This window comes from Phasianus colchicus, chromosome 3 (genome assembly GCF_987193195.1).
Source record: "Phasianus colchicus chromosome 3, bPhaCol1.hap1.1, whole genome shotgun sequence".
Taxonomy (NCBI): domain Eukaryota; kingdom Metazoa; phylum Chordata; class Aves; order Galliformes; family Phasianidae; genus Phasianus; species Phasianus colchicus.
Genome location: NC_143438.1, coordinates 87,098,395 through 87,121,927, shown reverse-complemented (window position 1 = coordinate 87,121,927; position 23,533 = coordinate 87,098,395). Strand labels below are relative to the sequence as shown.

The 23,533-nt window shown below is 38.4% G+C and overlaps 2 protein-coding genes across 3 annotated transcripts in view; one reads left to right on the top strand and one right to left on the bottom strand.

Moving 5' to 3' along the window:
* The window catches only part of TG (thyroglobulin), a 139,972-nt gene that overhangs the window by 36,206 nt on the left and 80,233 nt on the right, over positions 1–23,533 (bottom strand). The gene's annotated exons all lie outside the window — the stretch shown is intronic.
* Positions 1,113–22,405, top strand: SLA (Src like adaptor). 2 transcript variants are annotated; one of them, XM_031591244.2, is made up of 9 exons: positions 1,113–1,301; positions 4,084–4,124; positions 6,778–6,883; positions 11,351–11,450; positions 14,605–14,691; positions 15,978–16,081; positions 17,390–17,521; positions 19,310–19,442; positions 20,350–22,405. In XM_031591244.2, the coding sequence occupies exons 3-9, from the start codon at positions 6,811–6,813 to the stop codon at positions 20,567–20,569; spliced, it is 849 nt and encodes a 282-aa protein (XP_031447104.1). In that variant the 5' UTR covers positions 1,113–1,301; positions 4,084–4,124; positions 6,778–6,810; the 3' UTR covers positions 20,570–22,405. The 2 variants fall into 2 exon arrangements, with proteins under 2 accessions (XP_031447104.1, XP_031447103.1); XM_031591243.2 differs by lacking the exon at positions 4,084–4,124 and having other exon boundaries at positions 1,114–1,301.

Below are 23,533 nucleotides of genomic sequence, written 5' to 3'. Positions count from 1 at the left end.
CCAAACTCTGCTTTATTGGTAATTCCAGAGTCATTATATATCCATTTGGGGAGTGCTATTAGGGAAAGTGCATGCCATGTTTCTACGATCTCTGTGGTCTTTTCCAACGTTCAAGATTCTAAATTCTGTGATTGATTTGTTTATCAAGTTCTCTAACACTTTCCTGTCCAAGGTGAGGACTGCTAGCACAGCCAATCAAAAATAACGGACATTCTCCTGTAATTGCCAAACCTCTAAATTTTGGTGCAGACCTGAGAATTTAACCACTGTCTCCTCATTCCAATAATACAACAGTTACCTCGCTTGTCCATTTTTAGTTTTCATCATCAAACAGATGAGCATTACAATACGCATGTACTCGGAGCTTCTTGTGTGAAGCAAGAACTCATCTTGGGTGTGTATATTGGGTTTCTTGGGTTTGTGTTTCTTCTAATTTACCACACAAAATAACTTCTATGAGTTTTTGTAAACATATCCAGACCATAAAAGCAAACCTTAATATGTCACTCTGACTTTTTCATTCATTCCTGCAGTATTATGTGCCTGAGTGGCTTTAGATAGATCAATGAACAGGTAAGTATCCTGGTTCCCCCATCTAAGTCACTGAGATGAAAGAGGCCCTGTGGTTCCTGCTTGGCTTTACACAACACTGATGTGAAAGTGTGCTTCACATACAGGCTTTTAGTGTGTGTCTGACGCTGAGCTTCAAGTATTCACAGACAGAGGTATTTCAAGGTTCAGAGTAAAGAACAGAGCAAACCTTGGATTCCCATTCAGGCTCAATAAGAGTGAGAGACAAACTTTAGTGCCTTTACCTGTCTGTCCAAAAACAAAAAACAAAACCAAAACCAACATAGGAAAAAAAGCAATTGGGGACCGAACTTTCCTGAACAAATACATTTTGGAAAAGAAAAAGAGAAAAAAATATTTCTGTGCAATTAATTTTAAAAAGGTTATTTTGCTATTTTGTTTAATGTGTTCTCAACCAGCTCTGATGCAATACGTTGAAAACCTCCCTATTTCTCTCAACCCATAGATAAAAGTTTCTTGAGTAATGACTTGCATCAGAAACCTCATCTGTTGCAAACACTTTGTGCCTTCCTTGTTTCTCAGAGAGGAAGTATGTGGCCTGTTTGGCAAATGCTGCTCTACATGACAGCGTGAACTTCACAACACACTCATTTGCCTGGCTGCTCCTTGGCTTGATCAGCTCACCCTTGCTGGCAGCATGAGAACAGTGTCGTGACTACGGCTTGTTTGAGAAATACTGCAATCTGGAGTATCATGCCTAGCATTTGAAGGTAAAAATTAATCTGATGCATTTTAGATTATCTGCAGACAGGATCAAATCTTCCTTTTTTTTTTTTTTTTTTTTTTCCCTACATAAAGTTATTTTTTTAGTAATTACAGCATTCGGACCATGGATTTCGAGTACCACCTAAGGTAGAAGTAGAAAAGTCTGCCTTAATCCTTTTCATAAGGACTGGTAGTAAACATGGAAGGGACAAGAAGTGTTTGGTAAGTGGACTAGATGATCTTAGAGGTCTTTTCCAACCTTAATGATTTTACATTTCTACGATTCTGTTTCTACTGAAAGCTGGCATGAAGAGAGATGCATAGGACCTCATGCTGCAGCAAAATATAGCTAACTGAAACACAAAATATGAGAAGACTCATGGACAGACTAGTGGGCTTTTCCTCAAAGGGTTAAAATTTTGCATGACATGGTATTACTGTGTCATTTCAGAGTACTTAGATTTTTGCATGTGAATTACCTTGACTATGATATTACCTTGCTCTTTCTTATGACAAAGATACAAGTGTCTAAAAATTGAAAGGATGCTAATTTTGATTAATGATGAATTAAGGGAAATCCACACAGAAAATTCAATTTGTTAAATTAAAGCTTTTTTTTTTTTTTTTTTTTTTTTTTTTTTTCCCCTTCTAAAAACAAACAAAAACCCAACAGGTTGCTGTTATCTTCATTTTCAAGCTAAATGAAATTTAGATTTTACATGTAGACATTATTGAGAATTGTATTCAAAGACCTTGAAGGTACAAATGTCAAAATCAGGTAACAAAAATAAAATAAGGCATAACATATCAAGAATGATATATTTCCTCATTTTACTTGTCTGCAGTATTACCCATGGAACAGCTTTTCTTGGGCGCTTACTTTTTGGTTTTTTACTTCTCTTATTATTTCTGTTTCTTTACATTTACTAATCTTTGATCATTTTAAATATAACTTTGAAAAAATCCTTACCAAGCAATGGAATTTCCTCCATGTTCTGCTATTTAAGTGCTACAAAGCCACATTTTCTCAGAGGACAGATTGTGTGAGAGGAAATTATTACTAAATGTGCTGCTTGCAGGAACGGAAGGTGCAAATTGTACAGCAGGTTTTTGGGACGCATGATTTAGGTCAGTAAGATTTCAGCCTTGAACAGTTTCATATTTGCCAAGAGCTCTGCCCTTAACAAATAGGACATAAAACAGAACTGGGACAGCTGATGTTTCTTTGCATCCCATTTGATTACAAAAATAAAGCAGTAAATTAGGTTGCACTAGTAGTGAGTATGCAAACTGCTGTGACTGCAGCAACCTGCTTTCACTAAGCAATAGGTGCACAAATTGAAAGGGCCAAAGCTGGGGAGACTGAAAATGTAGTCTTAATGGTTAAAAGCAAGCCAGAGGAGGTGGCAAGAGAGCAGGCAGAGCCAACCTTCCACCTGCAGTTAGAGCTGGGCTTGATTTGCATCCCAACAGCTGCACTTCTCAGTGCAGGATTTGGAGTTGCTACAAGGTAAGTATGGAATGCATCACCTCATGTCAGTTTGTTCCAAACAGCTGTCTGTGGGCAATTCTGTTTGGGTCTGGCACAATTATCTGCTTGTACAACTGAAGGATGCAGCCTCTACTTGTATACCGAACTTGATGAGCCCTGGAACAGATTCTCTATTTCAAAAGAATGTCATCTATAAAACTATCATTGTTCCATTGTTTACTTAAATGATAAAGAATGAGTTCAGCTGCAAGATGCTCTACAGTTTCGTGTTAAGTCTATTTTTGCAGAGTACCTCAAAATTTGAGGAAACCATCATACAATTCATCATAAAGTGATACAACAAATTTAGGTTAAGTTGTTAGCATTCAATACAAGCACACGCTACTTAAATCATTAAGACTTATCATGTACTTAAGAGTTCTGTGCAGTGTTGCTTTAGAAATACTTAGGACACAAATTAATACGCTGCTACCCTAAAAGCAGCGATGTGTCACTGCCAGCATGCAAGTAGAAACAACCTTCTCCCTGTCCAACTTCCCATTTCTTCCATTTCTATCCTATTTTATAATGTCTGAGAGTTGAGCTATAGGCTGGGACATTCACTCCACCACCTTTAATGGAACAGCAGACACCTTCACTATGCCCAAATATACAATGACAAGTGTCCTTGGTGGGAAACCCAGGCCTGAAATCTGAAATGTTATTTTCCATTTAATCCCTCTGGATTAGTAAATCAATGGCAGAAGCCCAACCTTTCCATTCTTTTTTTTTTTTTTTTTTTTTTAATTGAACACTTCTGCTTTGAATTTAGAGAATATCTTGATGTCTCTGCCATCTTCAAGATTTTATGCTGCCACCAGTAGTAATTAGCGACAGTGAAACTTAGCCTGGAAAATGTAATGAAGCTGAGCAAACTGTCATGCTAGTGACATCAAAGTCCAAAATGCCATTGCACTTTACTGAAAGTACTTCGTAACACTTTTATTTTCCGTAAGTCAGATTCTTCTAAATGAACAGCACTAAGCTGTATGCTCCTCCATCCTGTTGACAGAAACAAGGTCACATAAAGCAGCAACTTGTATGGTAGAAGTGAGCCAAGCTAGTTTTCCATGTGGTCTACAGAGGTACAAGAAAGCAAGCACGTGGTATTACCCATACTCAATCCTTCTGGACTAGATCAGTAAGCCTTCAAGAACATATCAGGTGTTTTTAAAACAGTGCTTAGTGTTTTGACTCCTATATACCATCTAGGAAAACAAAGGTGCCTTGCTCAAAAGGTCTCTTCTCCCACACAGCTATCGATAGGACAAGATGGAATGGCCTTAAGCTGCACCAGGTAAGGCTCAGGTTGAATATTAGGGAAAATTTCATTTCCAAAAGAGCAGTCAGATGCTGGAATGGGCTGCCCAGGGAGGTGGTTGAGTCATTGTCCCTGGAGGTGTTCAAGAAACGTTTAGATGTTGTACTACAGGACATGGTTTAATGGGGAAATATTAGTTGTAGGCGGACAGTTGGTCTGGATCATCTTGGAGGTCCTTTCCAACCTTGGTGATTCTATGATTCTAAAAGTGCTGTGTTTTTAGAAAGTTTGCAAGCGCAGGGTAAAACTTTCAGAAGTTTTTCCATAATATACACATGCTCCACGTTACTTTTCCAAGTGACTCAGGCACCCCTGATAATTGGGTCCACTCTATCAATGAATCTTAAGAGCGTGAGAAACGGTCCTGAAAGCAGCGTGCCACAAGTCTGCTCACTGGTAGGATGACTTGCTTTTCTGGCCCTCAAATACCAGGAGATCCAGAATAAAGGGGCACACAGAGGTAGGACTGTATTATTTTTGTGTGTTTCTTTGTGACACAAAATTTGAATGCTATTCTCATCTAACTTATAGTCGCATATGTTAAAATTCTAAACGGGCACAACCATGTTGCCACATTTGTCACCTATCCAGAATTGCACAAGCTTCTGGTAAGTGCACCTCGGCATCAGCTTGGCTAGAGATGAACTTCCTTTTTAAGTGCTAGACAAATATGATTACCGCAGGACAGTGAAGATTCTGTCTGGGTATTTGTCCCACCTTTCTGGATGAGTTTTTCAGCCCTGTAGAGCTCTCTATAATCATGTCTAGGAAATTTTGCTGGCTCATTTGAAGATGCATCAGGAAAGTCTATAATATCTGTACCAAAGCACTGTCAGCCCTATTACTTTGCCTATACCTATTATTCTTGATGGTATATAAATGAGAAAAAATACTGAAGACATTAAACTTGAAGAAAAAACATGCAAAGTTAGTTCGGAAAATTACAATCTTGTAAGTTGAGAGTGCTTGGGAAAATGAATTCTGGGTTTAGTTATAGAAACTCAGGTGTATTTTAATGGAGAATAATCTAGAGTATTCTATCAAGAGTGACTTTTTGTTCAAATATAAGCATCAATATGATAAATTTAAGGTTACTTTTTTTATCGTTACTATTCAGCCTGTAGATTCCTTATATCAGGCAATGGAAGAAGTTCTTGTGAAGCAGATTTGAGTCACTTGTCAGAAAGACACTGGTGCAGCTGCATCCTGCAGATGTGTCACAAGCTAGATCCTAAATGCAGACAGCAAAAACGACAATGTGCCACTTGGCTGGTGAAATAGAGGCATCTACCAAAAGCCTTTGGGAACAGAGCTAACAAGTTTGAAAAGCAGATGGAGTCGGACTGCGCACTATCATTCTGTTTTAGCACTGATCTGCTTCCCCTTGATTAGAGGCAAAGTATTTTCCTTTGAATAGTACTTTATTCTCAAGGGTGTCTAATTTTCTCTAAGATGTCAAATGTGTGTTGTATTAAGCAGTATCTTCAAATTCCAAGACAGTTAAAAATAATATATCACTGACTTGAGCAGTACTGCTTCTCTGCTTGGATACTGCTTGGATAGCTAGACAGTGCTCCAGCTATCACTGTCAGGCACTTGCCTGTCATAAGAAAAGCATCCTGAGGGCAGTAATCAATTTCAAAATATCTATAATAGAGAAAACTGAAAGGTACAGATTGCACCTCACTTTAGTATGAATGCATAGAATGCTGCAGGATCATATTTTTCATGGAGAAAATTACAAAAGTATTTCTTTTTTAATTATTGGTTATTATAAAGCTAGTAGTGCTTAGTTATTTTAATGTACAATTTTGAACAAATACAGCTTATTCTGCTCTGCAAATGTACGATAGGAAATGAAAACTTCCAATCCAAAGTGTACGTCTGCTCACTGTTATGGAGAATCAGAATGGGTACATGAGAACGGATTCTCCCTGTTGTTACTTTAGTCCCACTACTGTCTGACAAAGCGTTTCTCATACATTCACGCAATGGATAAAATTTTGAAGAATTTGCGCAACTGCAGGAGGAGTGCTCTGAGATCAAATGTTCGGGGGCAGTGTGTTACTTTTAAGAAAAAAAGAGAAGGAAAAAAAAAAGGGGGGAAGAAAAAAAAGAAGGAAAAAAAAAAAAAAAAAGAGGAAAAAAAGCTTTGCCCCCATTTGCTGAGATCACAACTGCATCAGAAGAAAACCACCGAGCAACACTCTTAGTGTTCGGCAGTAAAGCAACACAGTACACAGAAAACAGATACGTCAATCGAATTCTTCTTTGTAGCTTTGTAGCTTAAGAACTCCAAGTGCTGCAAAGAACATTTTTATACATAAATGACTGTACGGGCATGGCTTTGCAGTGACTTCCTATTGTGCTGAGGTACTGGTAATGGAAACTTTTACTACATTACGTTCTTCTGAGCAACTTCCCTAGCTGTGGTTTTCTGCTATTCCCCTGATAAAAGCACCACAGTGGTGAGAGTTTAGCAAATATGTAAAACTCTCACATGAATTTGAGACGCATTCTCAAAAGTAAAGCTGTATAACATCAGAGACATCAAAACTGGGTTATTTTTCATGTGTTGGCACAGCAGGTGTTATTCTGCAGTTTAAATGCAATGTTTCCTTTGATTTAGTTCTGAAGAGCTTTGGCGGAATTAGAGAGCGCAATGGGAAACACTATGAAAACACCGAGAGCCTCCGCAGAAGGAGGAGAAGAAACAAATGGGGCAAGCCAGACGGGTAAGGACTCATTTAATTTCTTTCAAGAGCAAAAAAGGTGTTCAAAATATATGATACCTTCAGTCATGCATCTTCCTTCATCTGCCTGGTAGAAAAATCAGGCAAGTGTGAGGTTTTCCTTTGGGAGGAGGAGGGCATCTGTAGACAGTGTTTATTTTTAGGTATGTCCTAGCCCACAGTTTCCAGAATTACTTTCATTAAAAAGGTATAGTACTTTAATACTTCTATATGCTGGTGTCTCCTGAAAGATGTTCTTTCCAATTCAGAAAGAACCAACGTGTTGGAAATGAGAAATACTGCATTTTGACAAACTTCCATGTGATGTTTCACACAATTTTTCTCTTGACCTTTAATTCTGATCTTTTTAAAGGTTAAAAATCATAATGATATTACATCAAAACTGAACCTGAAATTTAATCTTGCACAATTGTATTAAAAGTGGCATGTGGGCATCTTTCCACATCACTAAGTTTATCAACTAAGGGTATATAAAAACAGACGTTTCACAGGTCAAGCTTGAAAAAAAGCAAATCTAATGCACCTACTCCAAGCATGCACAAATGAAAAAATCAAATTCAAACTGCAAAACCCTCCATAGGCTGATAGAGATTGTGTGTCTCAGATGGAAAGCGAGAGATCTCCACTGACCTCCCACTCTCAATCTGCAAGTGAATGGGTAGAGACTATGCACAGCCCTACCTCTCATCATGCTGCACTGTGCCAGACAAGTGCTGCAGTAAATTGTTCCCCAGAGGTGCAGAAGAGAAAAAAAAACATTGTTGTTGTTTTTAAGGGGTGGGAGGAGGGTGTTAATCAAAATATTGGGGCTCTCCAACAAGGATTGATCACATGTGCTGTTTGGCTTTGTAAGGATGGAGAACCAAGCTGTTTTCATGGCTGTTCGAATGAAATATAGCCTGCTTTTAGCATTGCCAAGCAGCAGTATAGCCCTAAGTCCTGATAAAGCATAGACCAAACTTAGTGGCACACCAGGCCATCCATTTATTTATTTATTTGTGAAGAGTGCCTATGCTGATCTTCCCAACAACTGCCATCGTAAATACCAAACTATCAAAACAGAGATGCACATTTTAAATGCCTGCATAGGTCTTATGATCTCTCTCGATTTCCACCAGGCCAGTAACTTTTGTAACGGCTTAAAAGTTGCTAGTTAAGGTCAGGCACACAAGCATCAGCACTGTCATTCAAACCCAATGGAAACAACATTTTTTTAAATGGAACATAGAACTAAAAGCAGATATTATGGTAATCCAGTGAGTATGTATCTATTTAGTTTCTTGAGCAGATCAATCTCTAAATCATGTTGTTAAAGGGAAGTTTTCCCTCAGGCCAAGAAGAGACGCCTTTACTTCAGAAAAGGTAGAGGATCTGATTCACAGACTTACAAGAGTCCAAGTAGTTATTGGGAAGAATGACTCATTTCAGTGGGGTGGAATAAAAGGAAGGACTGAAATAGAAGGGAAAAAAAGAAAAGAAGATTAACAGAAAGGATGAGACATTGAAGGAAGAGAGATTCTTGGGAGACACTCAAGGTCAGGCTGGATGGGGCTCTAGGCAACCTGTTCTAGCTGTGTATTTTCCTGTTCATTGCAGAGGAGTTGGACTAGATGACCTTTAAGGGTCTCTTCCAACTCAAACAATTCTATGATTCTATGAATTGCAGTTGCAGAATTGATCCATAATGCAAATGTCTTTTTCAGATCCCTGTAAGTCTTTTGTGCAGCCTGAGAGCTGCACTCAGGTCATAGCTTTGTGCACTTCTCACCTCCAGTACATCAGCCTTAGTCCTGAAATAAGGAAAAATGCATAACCCCAAATATGACAGCACTCCATCTGAAAGCATGCTGTGTGGGCATCCCTGACAAAACGTCGTAGCAGTAAGACATCATCAGAGGTTGTGAACCCATCCCCTCTTTTATCCTCTCTGGGGACCTTGAATCAGGTCAATCCTTTCTGAGCCGTGCACTACTGCACATGCATAAACTCTCACTTCCTGAGCTGGCAGGGTTAGATCTAATTTGGGTACACATCAGTGTTGGTTCTGCACCCACACCTTGCGGCAGAAGCACAGCGCGCCGCCCTGCCACACCACTGTTCTCCTTTAACCCGTCCGGGATTTGGTATGCCATAAATCACAGTACTCCTGTCAGACATTAAACCAGGGAACCAGGCAGGAATTAGGATTTGGATGCACTGCCTGTGCTCTCCCTCCTCTCTTGAACTGTTTGGTAGTGCATTCACAGCTGGCCTCTGAATGAGTACTTTGGGCCATGCAGGATTCAGTCTCACACCTTTAAAGACATCCAGCCATGCAGGCATCTAAAACTAGCCTGTATTTCATACTCATCCTTCTCTCCTTAAAAATAATAATAAAAAATAACCAAAAAAAAAAAAACCCAAACAATACCCACTACACCTTACTGAATGGAAATGATTCAGTGCTTCAATCTTTCCACTCTAGCTTTTGAGTTGTTCCATTTTACCTGTCACCTACACACTTAAACTGTGGAGGAGAGGTTGTGTTAGAAGGAAGCTCAGTCAATATAACTGAAATTTGGGTGTGGAGAAACACGGTAATCTCTTCAGCCCGGTTTCAAGGCTTTTGTCTTTGAAAAGAACTCGTATGGGTTTTGTGAAACATTGTAGAGTGTGGTGGGGGTATTTCATATAACCAAAAAACCCAGTGAGGTTTGATTTAAATACCAATTAAAATGAGGGCTAGTTAATGGAGTGGGAAACTCGAAAGGTTTTGCATAATATAAGTACACACATTTTAAGTGGTTGCATGGATGCAGCAGCCGACACTATGATTAATTCCTTCCTTTTCAGACCTCCAAATTCACAAGCAAAAATGAAACTAAAACAGATATAAAGATGAAAGCGTAATCAAAGTAATGCAGATCTTTCTAGAGCAGAGAAAAAATCATGTTCTCTGCCGTGCATAACAAAATGAAAACCACCACATACAATAGGAAAGAGGGCAGAAAAGGACTTTCCACTCTTTCAGCATGGAGAAAGAACACTTAGAAATAAGTTTTTTAAAAAGCATCGCTAAATGCAGTTTCATAGACAGAGAAGATATTTCTTCATTTTTAGTGCATAACAGGAAAGCGATGAAAGGCTTGTTTGGCACAGAATGTATAACTCAGTGAATTATATAGGATACAGTTGACTAATCATGGCAACTGGGTGATACAAAAGTGCTGGACTAGTTCTTTTCAATTCAGTGACACTTATCAAGTAAGAAAACCGTATAATACTAACACAACGTGTACTGACAAATTAATGTGTCTACTCCAGACTCTAGACACCCACATATATCTATAAGGATGCTTACTGATTGTATCATAGGACTATTTCATTCGGCAACAGCTAGGAAAACTAAACAAACTTACAACTGCTTGGAATGTAAATGTGAAAGGACTTTCTACATTGCGTAATGCTCGCCTCTGTATCATCAAGCTACTCAAAATTAACTGCGAAAATGTTACTTTTTGCTTCTTTTAAATGATGGATATGGAATATTTTTCTTATCACATATTTTTACTATCACTGCTATAAAGACAACTAGAAGTGTTAAAACTCTCCTAAGATCATCTAGTCCAAATATCAACCCACCACCACCATGCTCATAAAACCCATCACCGTTCATTTCCAAATCTCCCACCTGTCAGCTCCTGCTGGATGAGGAGCTATTCAATGCTTGGTAGTCAGTTTTGCTCAAAGACTCCATCCCCCTCAGGAATCCAAGGGCTCAACACGTCCTTACGGTGTTGCAAGACCCAGATTCATCCTGACTGATGTAAAAGCCTTCTTATCTCTTTTCTGACCTCAGTTCTGGGACTTGCAGCTACACAGTGATTTAATTATACACATCCATTTTGCCTCTCTTCGTTAATGGAAAATAAGGAGCATTATGTGCCACTCCTAGGACAGATTTAACATAAGAAAGAGAACGAGGGCCTCTGGCTGTTCATTAAACTGATTTACAAAGGTGATGAGAAATGGGCAATTATAGCTGCACTCACATTGCCCTTTACCTGAACTAATGTCATGATTTCAAAAATGTACCAATGGTGCTAAACACTGGAACAATTCAACACACATCTTCATCTCCTTAAAGGAAAATATGGCTCAGAGTTGTAGCTGGAGGCACTCAGAGACACAGGCATTCATCAAATCCAGGTTACCTCATAATATTATGAATACTCATTTTGATAGTTTCAAAACTGAGTATGTCCCTTAAATATAATAATTACTAGAAGTGGCCTAAAATTAGGTAGTTATAATTAGCTAAGTGGCCTTTTCTTCCTTTCTAATATCTTCACATTCTTCTCCAAAGTTATAGGCTTTTTATGACTTTCTATAAAACAGAACATACACATTTCTTCCATTCTTCAGAACTCTATCACACTGGTAAGTGACACTTTCTGTCTTTTTTAACAGGTCAGGAGAGTGATTTCCTTGCTGTCCTCTATGACTATCCCTCAGCAGACATAAGCCAACCTATATTTCATGTAGGAGAAAAACTACGTGTGCTATCTGAGTAAGTAGATCCATTTTTTTTTAAGTTATGTTTTGCTACAACTGATGCAAAGTTATGTTTTGTGTACATGACTCCAAGTGGATGCAGTTCAGCAAAATGAACTATGTTTAGAATCAACAAGGAAGGATTCTTAGCCATAGTGTAAATTTCCCTAGATTTTAAAGATTAGGGATTTCAGGTTTTTTTAGATCCTCTGAAATGGCTTCTGAAGATGGATTCAGACTATAATTTTTAAAAGGATTCAAAAGAGAATTCTGCTTTAAAAAATGATTTTCAGAAATCACTCATACTTGTGAAAAACAGAGTAAGCAAAAGTAGTTTGAATCAGATAGAAAAGGAAAATGATTCTGAATTTCAAGCATCTCTTTCACTCCTTTTAATCTAACAATTCCTTCCTGGTTAGGACTTCAAATTTCATCCTCATTTAAGGCAACTATAACAGAAATAAAATAACTGTTTTTCTCTTTATTTTTAAAATTCAGTCTGCATTTTTTAATAGGAAAAAAAAAAACATCAAAGATTTCCTTGCTATTTCAACTCAAAAATTTACGAACCTTACAAGGAAGCAGGCTCAAGAAAAATAATTACACTACTTTAGACTGATCTTAAAGATAGTGCAAATATTGCACACCAGAATAACCACACTTCTTGAAAAATGGACAGCAATAGATCTGTTATTCCTTTCTGCACAACTTGTATCTGCACACAATGACCTCCTAGGAGTTACTCAGTCCCTGTTCTCACAGCTTAAATAGAAATGAGAGATTTCATTTTCACAACTGGAGGAGCAGATGGATTTAAGAGGAGCTAAAAGACATTGATATCAAAGTAATCCTTTGAGGATTCTCTAAATTCATGGCAGACTTCTCTAAGTGGAGAAGCCAGAACATGAAATAGTTGGAGGACAGAAGTACTGAAGAGAAGTACCACAGATGCTTCATGAATTCTCAGAGACTTCTCTCACAGCTGTATACAGACTTGTGATCTGACCCAGAATGGCTGCTGCCATGTTCTGCTGACACAGTGCTTTCCCTGAACCTGGAGATCAAAAGGCTCAGACAGTACCACAAGATAATTTTTTTTTCTGATAGAGAGCTTCCATAAATCAATGTCACTCTCTATGAATCTATCATTACCTTAGCATGGAAATCCCAGCTTAAAGCTTCACTCCCAACTTTAACCATCACAAAACTACATATAACCATACGAATGGGAATTGTATGTATCATTTGTCATATGTATGCATGTGTTGTACAATATGATCTGCTAGACATAAAACATCCAAAAGTACTAGGCTACTACAGTAGCAGTTTTTATCATGTTTATCTGTTGTGCAACCATCAAGAACATTTCCCGCAATAAGCAAGAGCCAAAGTAAGCCTGGATAAGAACTTTACTCTTCCTGATTTGGATCAGCTTGTGCACAGACAAAAAGCAATGCTCTATGCAAAGCACCGTGTCCTAATGAAGGACTTTGTTGTTCCCAACTGGGATGATGTTAACAGGAACTATTTGCATGCAGGTTCTTGCTGTGTGTACATAACCTTTAGGTATAATCATTTTCTCAAGTCATTCAAAGAAGCCAAACACAGTGGAAGAGAAAAGCAGCGTGGCAGACATGATCAGAACACAAGTGAGAAGGAGTTACCATGGAGAAGCATTAGAAGACAGCACATACTGCTCTTATGATAACTGCTTTTCAGCCTTCAACCAAAGCAATTAAGTGTATTGGCAATCAGCTCTGTGAATCAAACCAGGAAACTACAACTCCTCACAGATACTGATGACTGCTCTAGATTGTCAGAATTAGATCAAGATCACTGACAGAATTCTTCACTCTCCACACTCATCCAGGAACTGCTCATTGCCTAGTTTGTGCTAGTAGGACCAGCTGCCCTTCAAAGAAATACCCCAGTGTATATGATTTCTGTGGCTCCTGCCCCAGGAGGGACATGCTGCTCCTGGACTTTTAACCATCACTAGGATTTTACAGCATCAGTAATATTACAGTTTGTAAGGAGGTATATGTTGAGTGTCTCCATTTTTTTTTATTCTTGCAATAATGGGTTCTGAGAGTTCTGTGGGAAAACAAACAAACAAACAAACAAACAAAAGTTCCTGAACTTTGAAACTATTTCACAACACAACCACAAATAAAACTTGCAAGGCCCTGAAACTTCCAACTCTAAATAGCAGACTTCTCTTTTTTATTCAGTTCATACTTTCTGGACCATGATGCCAGTCATTATAAGCCAGGAGGTTTAACTTAGTGTTTGCAACTCAGCTGTCTTGACCTAGACTGACTGAGTATTGGATCTGCTGTCTGGGAATTATTTGGAAGCATTATTTTGGAACTGCCACAAAAAGAGTATTCAAACATTATTATTTGGATTCAAATCCTTAAAGGAAAAGGTGGAGAAAAAAGCATAAATCATCCTAACTCAGCATTGACATAATTTCTTTCGTTAGTCTCTAAAACACTGCAGCATCCCTGTGAAAATTTTTATTGCTGCCCTCCAAAGTGACTCAAAAGCTAAAGCTAGTGTTCTGTTCATCAACAATCTATGATAGATCAATGAAGAAACATATGCCTGGTCACACACATTTGGCTATAAGGTCTCCTTCTTTTTTTTTTTTTTTCTTTCATGGAAGAAAAGGGAAAGAACAAACCATGAAGCAGTTCTGTTAGATTGAAAACTTGTTTTCAATCTAAAACAAGTTAAATATAAAAACCTTGCAGTCAGAGACCATATGCTGAGCTTCTCTTCCCTGATGCTGCAGGAGGAACTACAAGGCTGTCTAGACACAGCATGCTCAGCTGAGTGTCTTGGATACTAAGAGAAGTCTAGCTGTGGGAAGACAGAGCACAGGATGGTTTAACCACTGCATATTTACCCTTCTTCTTTTAACTACAGAAAAAATATTTTATTACTTACGCAATTGAGATGGAAAAAATGCAGCTTATTTCTGTGTCCAAATTTAATCTTAAAGAAACTACTCTAAATGAAACAAACTTGGGTCCATTTCTGAATGTGAGAATTCAAGAACACAGATAGAAGGTTACAGGCTAGCCTGTACGTCTTAACTCACTTCTAAAACGAGACCAAGCTCTGAAAATGTATCTGAAAATATCCCTTGTTTTGCTTTCACACAGTGAAGGAGGTTGGTGGAGAGTCCATTCACTTACAACAGGACGAGAAAATTATATTCCAGGGAAATATGTAGCAAAAGTTTATCATGGGTAAGTAAATGCATTTCCCATAACAAGTCAATACTCATTTTTGTACGTTTACTACACTGATTAAAGTTATTCGGTGTCATAATTAAAACAACACCAAGAATAACTAGAAAGAAATTTTATTTATTCATAGCCTGATATAATTCCTCACGTCTCAGTTGCCTTGAAATCTGACAACAGTTGCTATCTAAGTTTAGAATATATGAAAATGAAAAAATAGTTTTAAATAACTGGAAGAAACTTTTGATTTCACATGGGATAATTAAAATACTTCTATCGTGTGGACTGATTTTTAATTCTAAGATCTCAAGAAAGTGATCCGGTTGAGAAAGAACTTTTTACAAAGAGTAAAATAGAAGTCCTATTTGTTCATGATAAAACAAAAACAAACAACCCACAAACAAATAGAAAGACTAATAAGTCATTCAATGAAACAGCTAAGGAATATTCACAGCTCTCTTGTTGCCCTAGACAACAGTCTGGAAGAAAACATTGAAACATACACTTAAGGTTTTTCTAGAAAAGGGTTTTACCACCTGTTTAATCTTAAGCATACGAACTGTGAACTTCATTGGGATTTATGCAAGTGCTTAAATTTTAATATGTTCTATACCCTCTTGAAACAGATGCTTTTCAAAATGCGAGGCACAGACAGGAGCTTTCCATTACCATGTTTGAAGTTTGCCCAAGACAGGATCAAACACATAAGAATAACATTACTTTAAAGTACCAGTGACTCCTACACTAGAACAGCAAGCTCAGCTGTATCATTACTGACTAACTGTAGAAAAATACTGTAGTGTGTCAGGTTATCAGGAGAATTGGTAATGATGCTTTCCCTTATTCAAAAAAAACAATTAATCTAAAAGACTGGACTGTTCCCTAGCATAAGGTGAATAATTTCATTCAGGGTGTATTCCCTGTACAATAAAATATAGTTTGTGTTAACAAAAGTTGCTTAAACAAAGCATCTCAAATGCCACGGTATGTCACATGGATATGTCCCTAGCAATCCAGATAAAGGTAGCTTGAAAAGTTTTGTTTGCCCTAGTAAGTCCAAGACTTCTTTGTTCTTCTCTTCATCTCACTAAAGCTATTTAAACTCAGTATGTGAAAATGGAGAGCAAGATTTTCTCCATAAACTGAAAAATATGCCTGGACATAGTTTAGAGAATAACTACAGTTGTTTTTGCAGTCACTTTCCTGGCTAATGCTGCACTTTCACGACCACATGCTGCTCTGTTTCACTGGTGTCCAAATTTCAGAATTTGTTTTTTCCTGCTTCACAGCTGGCTATTTGAAGGGCTGGGAAGAGAGAAAGCAGAGGAACTTCTACAGCTCCCCAACACCAAGGTCGGCTCCTTCATGATCAGAGAGAGTGAGACTAGGAAAGGTGAGGAACATTTTTTCCCCTTTGATCTCAGGCATGAACAATTTAACAAGCCTTAATTCTCTCCCTATCCCACTCCATATGGACAACCTCAAAACCTGAAAATGTACGTAATGAGAAAAAGGCACCCAGTGCAGCATTCCAGTCTTCACTGGTCACCTACACTGAACAGTGTTGAAAACAAGGTTAACCATGGCCTTGGAATGTTCCACAGGCACCAGCATAAACAAGACACAGTTGTTTAAACATTATTATTCACTTTGGTCACATGTAAAACTTATTAGGCAGTGAGAATTTTCGAGCAGAGGAAATGTTGTAGCTTTGCCCTGGTCTGCAAACAAGTGGCTGAGGAAGTCATAAAATACATACAAAGCAGAAAGGACGATGGACAATTAGATTCCCCATGTAAGCAGGTAGCTCTTTCATATACTTCCCAAAAATTATGTCTTCATTTTCTTTACCATTATTCCATCTGTTTTTCTAAACTACTGATTATTAGAACTACTGACTCTAAACTATTTCATCTTCCTAAGAAATTTATTTACTTGATTTCCCACCTCTCATCACGCTTTTTCTTTGCTAATATATCAATTTTCGGCATAAGCCAACAAAATTTTAACTATGTTGGTATATAGGAATTATAATGTCCACATGTCATTATTTTTTTCAATGGGAATACATCTCCCATTGTCCACTGTGATATCTTCTACTTTTATAAAGCACTGGAACACCCCCAAATTTAATAATACTACAGTTAGAAAGGAACACTGAATCATCAACTCTGACCACTTGGATACCACAAATGAATTAGTTTCATGTAACACCGACACAAATTTCAAAGAAATTTAGGATATATGTTCAGTCCTTATGAACTAAGTGCAACCTAATAGTTTTAAACAAACAAACAGAAAAATCCAGTTGCAATCTCCTGCCAGGACCGCATTAACAGGTACTAACTACTGCATTGCTGGAAGCTAATTAAACCAGGTGATTAAAATCAGGAGCCCTTGTGTTCAGGGAAAGGTGAACAACTTCTGCGAAGGCCTGTTTCCCTTACATCATTTCAAAAAAACCTACATCAGTAAATGTAAAAGAAAAACATATCAGAAATTTAGAATCAATCAAAATCCAAGTCCCGAATTCTGGGCGCTTTATTCTATTTTTTATACTTAAAATGCAGAAAATTGGGACAGACATTCAGTTTTGTCAGAACTTTCTGGGATCTTTTGAAACATTGTACCATTGGGGTCTCAGCTATCCCTGCAGAATTAGGACTCGACATTGTTGTAATTAATCCTCTTGTTTCTCCAGGATTATATTCCTTGTCAGTGCGGCACAGGGAGGTGAAACATTACAGGATTTTCCGCCTTCCAAACAACTGGTATTACATCTCTCCACGGCAAACCTTTCAGTGCCTCGAAGACCTTGTGAATCACTACTCAGGTAAAAACAATCCTATTTTCCACTAGCAACTGTAAAACTCTGTATCAGAGGTCCAGAACAAGAGGTTTTCCCTATGTCCAAGACTTGAAACTGCTCCCACAGAACAACTAGCAGAAAAATGTTTGGTTTATATCTTCCACCTTATTTTTGATCAGCATTGTACTGCTGACAGTACAATGGAAATCAACCTGAGAACTCAACAAGATACAGATATGCTCTGCCTGCATTGGCTTAAGCTACTGTATGCCCATATGACTGTGTCATTAGAGCTGTCTGTAACACAGTTTTTGTCAAAATGTTAGTGTCTAGCACCTCCTTAGACAAGTTTCAGTTACAGTTTGGAAATGGCACGAGACAGGGTCATCCCACTGCCTTACCAAAGAACAGCCAATGTCAAAGTTTAGGGGTACAAAAAAAATTAAGCTGTATGGGTGACAGTCACACTTCTGTGTCCAGGGCCACAGGTCAGCTCCTGGCACACTCTGTTTACCAATGTGATATTTCTGCCATTTATTCATTTACCATACAGACAGTATCAGACATGCAAGACCAGATTCTGATAGCAAATTCTCCTTGGTGACCTTGTCTGCAGCAGAAAATTCTCAGAGATTTTGTTCGACTTTTTTTTCCTACTTGATTGCTTAAGAAAACCATAGTTGAATTAATAAGTACAAATCATCTAAAGGGTTCAACTGTTAGTTTAAATCTAGCTTTAACAACCTGCTCTAACCACAGTTTTCCAGATTTATGGCAATTTAACCTGTGTTAAAGAAATGACTTAACAAGCAGCACAATTAAGTGATTGCAGTTATGGTACATTAAAATAAGAAAGTTCTAAAACGAAAGAGAAAGGAGAATTGAAATAAAATAGTTGCATAAAAGTTACAAGAAAATGACAGGTTCTGGGCTTTAATTAGTAACGGGTACAAAGTATAAAGCCACAATATTTGCATATTTCATGGGTAAATGAGAAAGGGTATTCTTATAAACTGGGAAAAAAAAAACACACCTCACTTTCAAAACATTCAAGTCCAATGATATAGATGACTGAGAATTTAAAAAGGGTAATATTTTTCTTTACATCTTAGTTATCTGGCATCTTTCTGTTTAGAAAGAAGAAAACAAGCCCAAGCATTCTGAAAAATAATTACAACAACTTGAGTTATAGATGTAAAAGTGGACATAATGCAATTTAGCTCCTCTCCTTGCCCCTACATGAGATATTGCAGGATCTCACCCTGAAGAAAAACAGGTTATCCCTAACACTGCAACTGAAAGCAACCCAAGAATTCAAGATAAGTACAGATAGGCTTTGCTGAAATAAAGCTCAGAGGTCTAAAACATCAACATGCAATCTTTGTAGGGGACCAAAGAGGTGGCAATGGGGAAAAAGAAAAAGACATGAAAGTTATCTGAATGCAACATGAACATGCAAACCTTGAGTCATTCCAAGCAGAATAGGTGTGAACACAATCCAGTCTGAGTGGTTGTATCTTGTATCTATTTTTTACTATGTTTGCATGGCTGAGAGGATGGAAAGAAAAAGCAGAACTCATTAGAGATTCAGGAAACTTGGGTTTAAGTCTTTGATCTGTCATAAAATTCCTTCTAGATTTTCAGCAGATCACTTACTCTGTTTCTTGGTTCCTCACTCATGCTGTGGGAAACATACCCCTTGATAAATTAAAAAGCAAACCTACGAGGAAAAGAAGTTAAGCCTGTGTCATGGTGTCCTTGCTGAGAACACAGTGGAGGATTAACTTCATGTGTCTTCATTCCCATGTTCAGAAGTTGCTGATGGTCTCTGCTGTGTCCTTACAACACCCTGCCTTACCCAGTGCACAAACAACCACAGCGTAATGAATCAAGTTCCTCCTGTGGTGATGCGGAATAAAAACTTCAACTGGAGAAGCATTCACAGGTACCACAAGCAACACAAGCTGCCATAAATAACAAATCATTTTTCCAGTCTTACATGTACTTTCACTTACGAGACAGGAGAAGCAGCCATTTGCTTCTCCTGAGGCTAGTTTTAAATCTTCACAGTATGTGAACCCATGGAACTAGATGTCCAGCTCTTTAACTGCTCATCTTAGTAGTTTAACCTGAAAAAGTATATAGCATTAAATCACTTCTTCTACCCAGCCAGCAGCACAGCATATGTCCACTGGGACTCATGACCCTCTCTGCCATTGGGGAAGAAGTAAGAGACAGGCCATAATCCATGCTCAGGCCCACCTCTAGTAACATAGAAGCCCCTGTAATCAGAAATGGTTACACCTTGTTCATGGCAATCACCCACAGAGCAATGTACATAAGTGCAGTGTACACATTGTCCCAGCTTAAACCTTAGGTCCTGTTTCCTCTCATTCAATATATAGTTCAGCTGAAGGCCCCTAAGATTTTTAATGTCTTGACTGCACATAGAGAAAGTAGGTTGGGTTTCAGAAGTTGGTGAAGCAACCACCTTCATAAACAAAACTGCCTCTTATTTCTCAGGGATAAACTTTCCTCCAATACCCTTCCTTCACAAAGTACTTTCATTTGCTTACAAATACAAGATAATTTTGTGCTGTATTGAAATCCACTTTTTTTTCCTACAGATGAGAGGGAGAGAATGTATAGCGAGGTTATTTCCCTTTAAAATGCTCAAAAAAAGATACTACTATTGTACTGTCGTAGAAAATCACTAGAAGACAGAAGCATTTGGTGAATTATAAGATGGGAATATTTTTGCAAAGAAAATTAACATTGTTTGGTTTAATGACTGTTAATACCAGACTCAGTTTGAGTAGTTGGAATTGTAACAACACTTCATTCTTTTAAAGGCTGGAGATGACTGGAGATACGGAAGGCACACTGGCAGCAATAGATGATTCCTGTCTCAGCTATGGCCTGAGGGAAAGCATTGCTTCCTACCTCTCCTTGACAGGGGACGACAGCTCTTCTTTTGTGAGTGCCAGAAAGAAGAAAGCACAGTCTCTTATATACACAGGGAGCAAGCACAAGAGTACCCTTCATTTGCCACCTACATATTATGACGACTGATCCTGAGACAACAAGGGGGCAAATGGAAGCTGAGTGCTTAGAAAAAAATAACTGAGCATCCTGTGGTCCTGCAGTACTTCAACAGCTGAGAGATAATGCACACCAGCTGGTGATCAAACTCTGACTGTGCTTCTGCATTTCCTCATCTGAAGGTTAACCACAGAACTCTGTGAGGGTACTATCTCATGTCATATCCTGGAATTATGCTGTGTGCACCTGAAATTAAAAACTGCTCACTAACAAGACAAACTGAGGCACTCTAAGCCAAGAATCAAGTGAGGCAGAGGATTCTTCAGTAAGGATGATGCCCACCATTATACAAAGGTGACTGGATACAAAAAGACTAACTACAGCTTGAGACTGTAAATTAGTCTTAGTCTAGCACTCTCCACAAGGCTGAAAATCATGTTTACAGAATCTGCCTACTCTGAGAGAAAGAGCCTTTTTTCTTCTCCACACATACTCATCAGTGAGTTGGAAAGCCTCCAAGAAAATATCAAGTAATTGTCATCCAAGAGACACCTCGTTATATTGACTGTGCACATCTGTTAATTCTACCTTTGGGAAAAAAAAAAATAATAATGTCATTGACTTTCAAAGCAGCTTTTAATTCATCTGGGTGTAATGGCCTGTAGTATCACTGAAAGATCACAAAATGAAGACCAGGCTTAACTCAATGAGAAGTTCTTGCTAAGGCCTGAGATGGAAGAACAGGCATATCCAAAAGCAGAACCTAACTCTCTTAATCCAGTGGATATTCATCAGAGAACAAAGTGGGGGGTTTTGTTCGTTTTGTTGGTTGTTTTTTAAAATGAAAAGTAAAATATTGTAATATAATGCCTAACTGCAAAGGTAGGCTTGTGAAGGAGTGACCTTTGAGTAGAGGACAGAACTTGAACCTCATCTCCTAAAGGCACGCCATATTTATGTATAATATTTATATTAATATCAGCTTTTTAATAATTAAACTAATAGAACAAATCAGAAACAGTGGATGTTGAAAAGTTTTCTGAACGTCTCTGAAGTATTATGTAAAATTGCTTTAAAATTTCATAAAGTAACTGAGTTGTTTTAAATATAATAAGACTAGAGAATTTTTCAATGTATATGTACCCTTGCCACATTAAAAAGAAGCCTGATAGTGACAGATCAAGGGGGAATGGATTTAAAATAAAAGATGGTAGATTTAGTTTAGATATTAGGAAGAAACTCTATTCCAAGGGTGGTGAGGCACTAGCACAGGCTGCCAAGGGAAGCTGTAGATACCCCATCCCTGGAGGCACTCAAGGCCAGGTTGAGTGGGGCCTTGGGCAGCCTGAGCTGGTGGATGGCAACCCTGCCTACAGCAGGGAGTTGGAACTGAGTGATCTTTGAGGTCCCTTCCAACCTAAGCCACTCTATGATCCAATCAGATTATGTGGTCCTTGGAACTTGATTTGTGTTTACTGTGTAAATTATGTAGTCACATCTGGGGACATAAGATGCTGCAATTTATGTACTTGAGTGGGCATCTTTTCAATCCAAGGTGCTGCTGTACTCTTTTTTTTTTTTTTTTTTTGGGGGGGGGGGGCGTAGGGGAGGGAGGAGGTGGGGTGCAGATTTGAGTTTAGAGACAGAGGGAATTGAGTTTATATGCATTTCCCCTGTAAATATCTCTTGGCACATATCTGTGCGTTCCACAGATCTTATAGTAGATCATTTGCACTAGAAAGAGAAAAAGAGACAGAGAAAAAAATAGCATATACATACTTCAGAACTTTAAAGGTGAATGTAGTTTGGCTGATAAACCTTGAATAAAAGCTTTGAATAAAAAGCAAAATGAACTCAGGAACTCTAGATGTTTATATAATCTCATCATTGCTGTTAGTGATATAGTGATATTAATTTGTTATTGTGGCAACTGTATTGTAACCAGTGAAATGTATATGGGGAGCATTACAGATTTCTAAGTCATGACTTGCATTTATTAAAATAACACTCAGGAGTTACTTTGTATTGCTCTCAGAGATTGAAAAGCTGGCAAACAACTATTACAAGCACCCAGTCTTACAATGATACGTCTAGATGTTATCTTTGACACAACACAACAAAAAATCCAAGAGTTCATGCAACCTGGAAAACACTTCAGTCTCCACTCTGTAGAAAGGGGCTAAGACATGCCCTGATGAGGACAGGCACACAAACTTGCAGAATGGCTGAGGTTGGCAGGGACCTCTGCATCCATCTGGCCCAAGCAGGGACACCCAGAACAGTGGGTCCAGGACCACATCCAGGTAGCTTTTGGAGATCTCCAAGGAGGAGAGCCCACAGCCTCTGGGCAAGCTGTGCCAGGGTTCAGATGCTGACGCAACATAGAAGTGTTTCCTTGTGTTCAGAAGGAACCTCCTGTGCTCCAGTTTGTGCCCATTGTGTCTTGTCTTGGCAGAGATGCTCCAGTCCCTTAATCATTTTTGTGGCCTTTCAACTGAACTCTCTCCAGTACCTCTCTGATACTGTGGGTCCCAAACTAGACACAGCACTCCATCGATATTAACAAGATTTTCTGGCTAGAAGTAAGTAGATTAATTGTGTAATCCTTGGTGTTACACGCACAACCTAGATATATGTCTAGTGGTACATTTGCAGTTTCTCCATGATGACCACTTATACAATCACACTGTACAGGATAGACAGTGTTGGGGAAAAAACAATCTCCAGGTTGCTAGGACAGTACACTTTTGTTACCTCCCTCTCCAGACTGTGGTTTGAGGTATACATGAGTAAAGTTGCAGGAAGGATGGAATTTGGATGAATTTTCCTAGCAGGTAAGTCATCTGCATACTAAGAAACAATTAAAAAGAAATGGAAGGCACCCAGAAGTTTCTCTACTTCCTTACTCTAGGAAGGACTAACGTCACCTAGCACAATCCTGGTACACTCTTAGTTTGTTTCTAAAAGCCACCAAAAACATATAGCTTTCCCCTG